Below are 10845 nucleotides of genomic sequence, written 5' to 3'. Positions count from 1 at the left end.
CTCAAAAATCAAACATTTTATTAAAGTTTTGATCCATTTATGTGGGGAAAAAACAAAAAAATCTTGAGGCGTAAAACTATTTGTTTGCTTTAGGTGTGCATGTTTGTCAAAGGGACATTGTCTTGTTTTATTATAAATGGATAGCAATTGATGGCTGATGAAAGACACTCACTGGAAGAGGTCCACTTGCATAAACAGAGTTGATAAAAGAGGAACACTGAAAACAACAATGGTAGCCTGCAGACTGTCCTTAGTAAAAAAAAATTTTTGGAAAACATTTTATCTTGTAACATTGGTATCAGATTCTGCTTGTGATGGACTGTCCCTTTATCAAAATACTGACATCCATATTTGGTAGGGTAGTACATTACAACTTCCTTTCCTTTGTGGTACTATCAATCACCAGTGCATCCTGCTAGTGACTATTCCAATGAAAAAATGTAAAAATATCCCCAAAATCAATAGAGACCAACATGTCACCAAGCAGCTGGCAGTGTCTGGACAAATGCAAAATATACACAAATGACTTGAAAAGTTAGCATGTAAAAAGTTGTAATGAACTGGTTTGTACAATCACACAGGCAAACAAAGTAAAGCATAATATCATGATTTACTGAAATATTGCACACAACCTATACTATATCTGCTTTATATGATGCGCTCAAATACAGATGAAAGTTTCTGGAGAGGTTCAGATATTGCATCATCCTAAAGAGACTTTATGCAAAAGAAGAGGCACAGGCTTTAAATAAAAAAAATTATCAATGACATTTAATTGTGTGCTTGCTAGAAAATTGCCTATCTCACGATACAGGCTAACCACCCACTTCCCCCCTCCCCCTAAACTCACAATGGAAACTTCCTTGATATCACTTAGGTAAAAGGTAATCATATAAGGTTAACAATGACAGTGAAATGCATGGATTTCGAACCTTTTGCTATCATGCATGTGGTTACTTTCTGCTGTAATTCCATATGGTCATATGATCAAAGAACAGGCAGTAGGATTTGGTTTTGCTGTCCTTTTTACCTTCCACCGTGAGCACTTTCATCTGAATGACAAAACAACAGAAATTAACACACAAAGATTCAGACAATTCACAGAATTGAAAAAATTAACATGAGTTTATAGCATGAAGTCATTCTATACATTTATATATTTCTTCCTCCATCTCTGGGAGAGAAGAAACACCACAGTAAAACAACTGTTGCATGAATAGTACGTAAGCTCTGAGGGTGCATAAATCAACAAGAGCAAGAAAGATGATTTCTTCAAAGAAAAAAAAAATGATCTGTCATCTGTCAACCATAAGTCAGGGAAAGGGGGATTAAAAAGAGCATTTCAAGATTTCACGACACTTATGCCATGCATGTCGATTACTTTACTTAAAGGGCAGATAAATAGTAAATTCAGATGGAATAATTTTTGGGACAAATCAACAGGCATATAAAAAGTATCTGTTATTTTAAAAATATGAATAACAAAATTTAAATTTGATAAATCCAAATATATATTACAAAATAGAAAAGAAAATTACCTGGGGTTTCTATTTCTTCTTGGTCTTAGGTGTAGCTGATTGAAAGACACTGCTGGCAGCCATGAGATTTTCAATGTACTGGCCCAGCACCTGGTTCTCAGACTTCAGTTTAAGATTTTCAACCTTAACTGAATCTACTCGTGAGGACAGATCTGGCAAAATTTGGAACATTTAGTATAAGATCAAATATTTACATGACTAATAAACTTATTTGTGATGGCACAGTTTGACATAAAAAAATATGTATCTTAAACATTATCCATGGAACTAAATTTTTAAAGAATAATTTAAACTCAAAGAACTGTTTTGACCCTAAATTTTAATCTGCTTCATTTTTAATTTTATCCCCTGTAAAACAGGGACCAAAGGTGAGAAAGGTTATTGCACACACAAGGGAGAAAATAATCCCAGGATGAAATCCACTTAAATCATAAAACTCATTGTAGATGAGCATATCTCCCTTATTACTTAAGTCAGCTTAATACGACATTATCATTTTCACCACTAAGCCATAGATTACAAAAATATCTGATCTGGGATGAGAACTTGAAACTAAAGGTGCTTGTTTTTTATTTCTGTCGTGCCTATTATTTCTTCAGCAGAAAGCAGACTTGAAGGAATGCTGCTCTATAGAAACTGATTTTGCTTCTGATTGGACTGGTTTATACAGTTAAACTGAAACTGAATTGAAATCAAACAATATATTGTAAAATCAATGTAATTATGTAAATACTGAATTCTTCTTCTTGGTCCTAGTCGCCCCCAGTGGAGCATAGGGCCCCAAATACAAAATTAATAAATGCCCTTTCATAGTTATAGTTTATTCCTTGTTGCTCCTCTGAGGAGCATAGGGCCGCCTCCTTCAGTTGGGCCCAGGTGGTTCCAATGTCCTTTGCCTCGCTCTCTACTGTTCTTTTCCAAGTCTGCTTTGGTCTCCCAACTCTCCTCTACCCTGAGGGTTCCGGTCAAGTGCCTGCCTGGCCATGGTGTCAGCTGGTTTGCGGGGTGTGTCCTATCCAGCCCCATTTGCGCTTTTTGATATCTTGGCTAGTGGCATTCTGGTTGGTTCTTTTCCACAGGCAGCTGTTGGATATCTTTTCATGCCATCTTATTCCCAGAATATAACGTAGGCATCGGTTGGTAATGGTCTGGAGCTTATTGTTGATGGTGTTTGTCAACATCCAGGTTTCACAACCATACACTAGGACTGCTTGCACATTGGTGTTGAAGATGCGGGTCTTACTGCTGAAAGATAATGCTCGGGAGTTCCAGATGGGGTGTGGGCTATTTAAAGCATGCCTGGCTTTGTTTATGCGGCTTTTGATATCATCATCTGCTCGGTCTTACACCGGTCTTCACTACAAAAAGTTGAGTGAGTTTGCCATTGTGAATAACTTGGCAGGGCGAGTCTTCGTACACCCTTGGATAATGTTTATGAACTTAGGTGGAATGCCATAGTGGATCATCAGCCTCCAGATGACTTCCCTGTCTACACTGTCAAATGCCTTCTCGAAGTCCACAAAAGTTATTTAGAGGGAGGACTGCCACTCGATAGACTGCTCAATGATGATATGGATGGTGGCAATATGGTCAGTGCACGATCTATCCTGGCGAAACCCTGCTTGTTCTGGTTCAGTCTCTCTAGAATTATCCTTGATAGGACTTTACTGGGGATGGACAACAGCACGATTCCCCGCCAACTGTTGCACTGAGAGAGGTCTCTTTTCTTCGGTAACTTGACCAGGTGGCCTAGTTTACCAGTCTGTTGGTACTAACTCTTGTTCCAAGATCTTTGGAATTTTTAGCAGTTTAATTTATGCCCTTTCATAAAGTGGTATAAATTAAACTGCTAAAAATTCAGTTGAATCTGGTAAAAAAACCAGCATCAAGTTTACATTGCAAAACTTTGAATACTTTGGAAGAGAACTAAACTGCCTCCTTCTGGGGCTGTAGTTATGAGTCGAAAGTAAACCATTTTCCCAGCACAAAATTGGGAACTCCAGACATAAAACATGTATCTTGTTTTCATAGCTACATGATGCCTTGATCCCACGGACACTACTTCATGTTTCTTTACCTTAGGGTAACCCATGGCTTTATAACTATGCCTTCAGGGGTAATACACTTGCGGGGTCTGATACCACCTATTAACTCTGGAAATGACACTTTTCCTTGAGTTTCCCATGTTGCCCCAGGATAACTACTTACCTTTGTTTTGTAACTACAAATCCAGGTGGTAATGATGCCTTACCATCAAGAGTGTTTTGTAATTCCAGCACTTGAGAAATGAGTCGCTGTTTCTCTTCATCGTCATCTAAGTTGGAATCTGGGTCAAGGCCTGAGAGACAAAGTTTATCACAGATATTATTCAATAACACTTCCATCTAGGTACATAGTATATATGAGAAAACATTTCAAGAGATAAACAGCCAAATGGGTTAGTAAATAAGCAACACTATACGCTGTGGAAAGAGAACTTCCAACACCTGAAGGAAAGCTCAGCATTTCAGGCTACCCCAAACAGGTATAACATTTACCTGGGAACCTTAAAACTGCTCCCCACCCCTTGTTCAGCAGAGACCCTGCGGTGTAGATGTGTCACTATTCCAAAGGTGTAACAGAAGCCATTTCTGTAGGATCAGTAAGAACAGGGTCACCGTCTAACACCATCCACCACAGACTAATGGCCTCCAAAGACAAGACTTAAAAACTGGACAAGCCAGGTACTTTCTGCCACACTGAGTGCCATGACTGTGACCAAATTTATGTTAACAAAACAGTGAGAAAACTGAAACAAAGACTGAAAAAACATGGGAGTCCTTGCCTGCGGATTAATGTTTGCATAATAATAGAAATCTTCTCATTGGATAATGTTTCCATCTAAACTGAAAGTCTTGGTGGTTCCAAAGATGGGTGAAGAAAACCATTTACATCATGGCTGAAAAACCTTCCCTCAACAGGCACCAACTGCTGGCAGCCTACAACAGTCTTATTCAGTCACATGCCCAAAATTCATCTCAGGGTGGTGTGTGCATTGAACACACCACTTTCCTTGTAAATGCTGGAGACCAGTGTGGATACATATACTGATATTTCCAGTGAGTGCTAATGTTTTCTTGAGTGTAAAGGTCTTGTTCTTTTGCCAAGCAGCACTATAGCAATAAATTGGTACTGCTGAAGGAAACAATTTTTAAGACATCACAATAGGAGACTTAAAAAGTTTTATTTCCATAATTTGTAACTTCTGCAAAGTACCTCATGGGCACTATACACAGTTGCCAACTCATTGTAGGAGGTAGCCTTTGTGGATGTGGGCCTTGATGGTGATTGTATTTGATGTGGACTTGGATGGCTAATGTATCTGATAGCTTTCAGTATTTTTTCAAATGGACTTACTGATAGTACTACTGCTGAAGGCCATGTTCTTTACATTCTCCTTGTCAACTGTTGACTGGCTTGGAGCTGGGTTACATTCTCCTGTAATCAAACATTGTTGTTCTCACCACACCAGTTAATGAATAATGATGATCTTCACCTTGGTTATCACATGAGAATGCACAAAGGCACACACACACGCCACATAAAGAGAATAAACATGTATAAATATCGAACTGATAACCATGATCCAGTGCTGTCATGATCTCTTGACATATTTTCTATATTTTATACCTAAATGTTTGTTTACAAGATCCCCTGGTTACTGCCATAATTAATAATTTGTTGTTGAAGAACAGAACCTTTTTGTGCTTTTGGAATATAGGGCTATATGAAATATAACTGTGACACATTATGGAGGTCTTGATATTAATATTATACACATAAAAAAACTTAAGAATTCTGTGTGGACTGTAAACACACACTCATATTCTCTCTCTCACATTAAGACATGCTGAAAGTTGAAAATAAAATTTAAAAAAAAAAAGTTAGTACATCATAAGCTAAATTAATCAAATTTGCTGGATAAATAATGACGCAGATTTTGCATCTGTCTATAAAACCAAACGAGAAATTTTGGTGAGATGATCCTGGAGGGGTAAGTGGAGAAAGCGACATTACGTCAGAATGAAAGCATATTAATTTTCATAAATTATTACCAGCATATGTACCTGCATCACTGTCACTTGACAGAGCGATATTGTCCATGCTTCTTCTATTTTCCTGAGATGACATAACAAAATGGTCAATCAAGTAATGAAGACAATAAAAAATACGAGAAATGAGCGTGGAACACAACAAATTCTGAGTACACGCAGAAACCGTCTGCTTCCGACTACCGAGAAAATCAGGCTTGAAAATAACGTTCCTGGCAGTCCTTTGCTGGAAATCTTTATTTTCTGAAACATAAAATGAAATAATTAAGACAATAAACGTTTAATGTAGTAGAAGAAAAGCCTTTAAATATCTATAAAATGCAAAATGGTAAAACCTCTTACATTCACTCCTACTCTGCTGCGGTCGCCATGTTGTTGTGGTCACATGACTCGACGTCACAGGCACCTGCGTGGTGCGCGCTGTGGGGCCGTTGGTCGGCAGTTTACCTTGGATATGGAGCAGACGAACCACCGACGCCGTCGCAGTTGACGGGAGAAAAGTTAGTTTCTAATACAGGTAAGGCGTTTTCTTTAACCATATTCATTTATTTTTCTTTGCTGGGTGCACATGTTTGTGTTTTCTTGAAGTTTTATGCGGTAAACAAAACATTTATCACCGCGCGAGTGTCGTCTGTTCCCAGTCAGTGGGTGCGCACGCGACGACGTAAAGGTCTATGTGTCGAAAAATCAGGCTCTGATCGACATACGCGGCTAGGTAACATTGCAAGCACTGTCACGTTTGGATAAATTCAGTAGCATCAGCAATCTAGAAGTTGACGAAAGTAAATTTTTTATGTCGTTTTTCAGTGAAAGGGAAAGTCTTTTCATTTTCACGGGTGAAAGTAAAGGCTGGGGAATCTCAGGTAAAAGGAAGTGACAACTTCTTGTTGACTGAAGAGCTAGCGTTGATGCGTGGCGGGGGTGGTGTAAATTTACTAGGTAAACAGACAGCAGCCAGAGGTTTGTAAGGCTGCGTGTTACAAGCTAACGATCCATCATACGTTCTTGTGAGACTGACGATGATAACTGACCAAATTAATTAATAAAAATTAATAGTTTAAATTTAAAGGGATTATGATAAATAGATACAATGATTGCGTCAATTTAAGAATAATATAGAGGCACATTGCAATGTTTTATGATAGGCTTTTGTACTATTTCACTTTGGAAAAAAACTCTGTATTTCAGGAACAGGTATATATGTGCATGATTGGATGGATGGACAGATGCATCACACAGACTTTCAATAATTACGTTCCAAAAATTCTTATATTTTTTGAAAGTGGAGAAAAGGAATGTGTTTTCTTAAGTAAATAAAATGGGCTTAGTAAATATGGTCTGGTATAATAAAATTTTTTTATAGCAAGAATAGCTATAGTGGGATGGATGGATAGTTTTTGGTTTTGCACAATTTCTATTTTAGAAATTTTAATGTTGCAACCGTCAGGAATTTATTTTTATGTGGCAATGTCAATAATTGCCAAATGTATGTATAAAACATGTTTTTTTTAATTTAATGGAATTGTTAGGAATTACTGTTATGAACTGATGTTGAAGAAAATAGCACACATCCGTATTATAATTACAAGCTGCATGTAGTTCATTTTATAAGCAAAGCGAATTTTTTTATAAGCCTTTGATGCACATTAGCTTAAGTTTTTAATAGAACTGAATTTGAAATGGGAAGTGCTTAGTTTTGAAATTACAGTAGGATTTGACTGTAGTGAACACGTATATGTTTGCACTCAGCTATACATATTGCAAACACAAGAACACCAGCAAATCTAACCCTGTTATTGCCTTGCGGATAGATAATGTTGTACTGAGGTTTTAGGATGGTATAAGTAAAAATCAACAATATTGTAGAATTATGCAATTATAGCTTGAAATATTATAGGGGATAGAGGAAGAAGAAAATTATTATTCATCATTGTAAAAGTGTGTTTGCATGTGTGTGTGTGTGGGTGCGTGCATGCGGAAGCCATTTTATGAGAAGATGCACAGGTCATTAAAGTGTTTAGTCGTGAAAAGCTATATTCTTAATTTTACACAGCTTATATTCCTGAAGCATTTTCACTCAGCCTTTTGCCTTACCTGGGCTGGGTAGATCAGATACTCGCAGGTAGCTAAAACTCCATATTTATGGCCCTGGAGCCTGCCTAGATTACCAGGCGCTAGCTTACTGGATGGGTCCCTTTAAGTAACTTTCTGCTCAGTAAATACTGCAGAGCTCATGATTGATTTAGATCAACACAATCGGTCACAACATTTTTCTAGATACAACAAATAAACTGGACTGATAAAATGGTGCAAAAACTGAGGTACATAGCTTTTTTTAAAAAACTGATTCACGATTTGAGAGTAACAGATGCCATAAAAAAAAAGAAACTTGAGTATCACATACAGTTTATATGGATAGTGCCTTTCATTTCTTTCCATTGGTCATTTTTTTTGGAATGAAAATAAATGAATATTCTTGTCATTTAATACTTGCTTGAGAAACACTTTTTGTCAGAATAAATAAATCTGACATTTTCTTGCTTGCTTTTTCATATTTTTTTTTTTGTTTTACATTTTAGTGGTAGGTTTTATGCTTTATTTTATAAGTTAACAGTACATGTGCAATTGCACTCTTTTGAAGATTCCTGCTAGGCTGGTTGGTTAAATAACTTCACCTACTGTCTGCCTCGTGATTTAGGATTTAGTTTGCCTGTAAGGCTAACCTAGCCAGTTAATTTCCTGTCTAAGATAGGGTGGTTGGGCAGATTGCTGATGGCCATGAATGTGAGCCCCAGAGATCAGTTTGGCGACCTACAGTAAGCTTTAAATAATGTACACCAACATTATAATGAGATGGGCTGATTGTTGTAGTGTCGTTTCTGCAACTTTCATGTAATATGTTATTAGCAAAGTGCTTTTAGTTCGAAGAAAATGTTAGAAATGAAGCTAAAATATTTTGTAGCAGAAGCTCTTGAAGGCTTAATCCTTAATTACAGTAGTGACAAACTAGATTTAGATAAGAAGTCTTTTAAAGTTAAATGATTTATTTTAAAGTACGATTTATTTAAATTTTCTTATGTGGTTTTGAGGGTCATAAACTGTCAAAATATTTGCAGTTAATTCATCATCACAAAGCACAAGAGCAGAAGTTTAAAGAGACTTCTGTCATTCATCTTCTTTTACAGATATTTGATTTATTTTCAAGTTAATTTATCAGGCTGGGAATGCAATGATTGATATGGGGTTATCAAACATTAGCAAACTTAAAAGTAAATTTCCAGTTAACATACAGTACTATAGATACTGCTGCTGTTGCCCATGAGCAAGACAGAAATGACAACAGGATTGCAAGAGCATTACATGCTCAAGCTGTTCTACTTGTGAAAACAATTCTGCCCTCTTAGCTCATTTTTGATGCTTTCTAATTTGCTTTGCTGTAAATAAATCATACTATAAAAAGCTTTTGATATTAGAAGCCAATCAAATCATCTTTATTAAGTGATTCTCATCACATTTTGTTCACAGCCTGATCTCATGCTGAATTCAGCATTTGGAAGACTCCGTAGATCCAGATTTCTTTTGCATTTGTTTACACAACAGAGTTTAGGTGCACAACACATTTCTACTTTTAGACACTTTTAGGCCTTAAATCTGTTTAATCACTTTTATACACACAGTGCACAGAATTTTTTTAAAACTAAAGCTGTTTTAAAAAAGTTTCTAAATTTGCTTCTTTAAAACAGTTTTAGAAACATGTGGGACAATTACTCCATGATCGATAAAAACTCCTTTTCTTAGTACCGGATCTAACAAATGGCCTTCCATTTAGAGATGCATGTTACCAAAAATCTAGGTCTCACCTATAAAGGTCAAAGAAATGCTCTTCCATCTTCTATTGAGGGTAGGTTTTAATGTCACACACAAAGATGATGTCAATGATAACGATAATTTTTATTTGTCCCAGTGGGCAATTTGAACATGGGTAGGTGCCCTAGTCACAAAAGTAAAAGAAATAAAAATAAGAAATACAGTTCATTGCAAGGTGCAGCATTAAAAGATGTTAAGCGGTGAAAAATATTAGCAAATGAGAAAAATGGGTAAGTGACATATATAAAAAAACTTACATCAAGGATATTCAGGTGTACACCTACAGCATCTCACACACACAGTGACACTTCATTGTAGGTTGAGCAGCTTTGACATCCTTTTATTGATGTCTGTCTTCCAAGGCTTGCCTTTTCTTTAAGAAAAGAAATATGGGAATTGCACATATTTTGGGAATCTGTATATTTTGTTATGAACTAATACAATTTTATCTATTTGACTTAGTGAAACCATGATTGTTTCTTACTGATTTTTATTGTTCTGGTTTAATTGTTTTGAGTAGCTAATTTTTCTTAGCCATTTAAATTTGATGTAAAACATCTTCAGGAAAATATTTACCTTTCGCTGTAACTCTCAGTTAAAATCTTTACTTTCAAGGTAGATATCTGTACAATCGCCTGCCACTTGAGAACAATTTGTTTCCTGTTTTAAAGAAGTGACCAATCAATGTATGACGGATTTGAAGTGCATGGCGTTATCGAAACTGAATAAAGGTCTATTGTACCTGTTGTCGGCAACCAGCCAGCAAATCTTTAGTCCTAGCTGGTAGGCACTGTTGGTTTGACAGAGCACCTACTGCACTCTGTAAGAAGTGGAAGATGTTTAAGTCTAGCGCAAACTTTACACATTCCGTTAATTTGTAAACCAGGGAAATGAATTTGACGCCAATTATTCGCTGATGCAACCACCGATGACAGATGACAGCGGAAGGACAAATAAATGAAAATTTGCTAGGTCTAGAATTGAGTGTTCTAGAATCTAGAACAACGGCCTGATATAGTGAAGATTGACTTGCCAGCCTACCTCACCCTGCAGCACTCACTTCATACTATGGACGTATTCAAAGAACTAAGGCATTCCATAAATATTATGACACCATGCGAGACGCCTGTGGTAGCTCACCATCTTTCAACAGGAACGCAAGAGCGCGCGTCATCACAAACAGAATTCTGTGTGTGTGTTTAGTATATATATAGTGTTCGATGTTTGTTGTGGCTGTCACCTTCAGTCTTTCGGAACGACCTCGGCAATGGATGCAGTTTGACAGCCACTTGCTGGTAAAGACGTTTCGGGATCGGTGTATAAGAGCAAATGAGAGGAGAACTTCTACA

At 36.9% G+C, this 10845-nt stretch overlaps 2 protein-coding genes across 3 annotated transcripts in view; one reads left to right on the top strand and one right to left on the bottom strand.

The window, feature by feature from the left end:
• Window position 1: 1 nt before the first annotated feature.
• LOC112560344 (short coiled-coil protein B-like) lies at window positions 2-6077 on the bottom strand. 2 transcript variants are annotated; one of them, XM_025232151.1, is made up of 7 exons: window positions 5972-6019; window positions 5813-5872; window positions 5645-5696; window positions 4935-5015; window positions 3790-3876; window positions 1539-1690; window positions 2-1052 (listed from the first exon to the last, which is right to left on the bottom strand). In XM_025232151.1, exons 3-6 carry the CDS (start codon window positions 5679-5681, stop codon window positions 1548-1550), a joined length of 348 nt encoding a protein of 115 aa, XP_025087936.1. In that variant the 5' UTR covers window positions 5682-5696; window positions 5813-5872; window positions 5972-6019; the 3' UTR covers window positions 2-1052; window positions 1539-1547. The 2 variants fall into 2 exon arrangements, with proteins under 2 accessions (XP_025087936.1, XP_025087935.1); XM_025232150.1 differs by having other exon boundaries at window positions 5645-5872; window positions 5972-6077.
• The window catches only part of LOC112560343 (FERM and PDZ domain-containing protein 4-like), a 99466-nt gene continuing 94676 nt past the window's right edge, over window positions 6056-10845 (top strand). The window contains exon 1 of the mRNA XM_025232149.1: window positions 6056-6146. The gene's annotated coding sequence lies outside the window, so the exon portion shown is untranslated. The remainder of the gene's footprint in view (window positions 6147-10845) is intronic.

Source organism: Pomacea canaliculata, linkage group LG3 (genome assembly GCF_003073045.1).
Source record: "Pomacea canaliculata isolate SZHN2017 linkage group LG3, ASM307304v1, whole genome shotgun sequence".
Taxonomy (NCBI): domain Eukaryota; kingdom Metazoa; phylum Mollusca; class Gastropoda; order Architaenioglossa; family Ampullariidae; genus Pomacea; species Pomacea canaliculata.
Note: the sequence above shows the minus strand (reverse complement) of the source record. Positions and strands in the feature narration are given on the sequence as shown.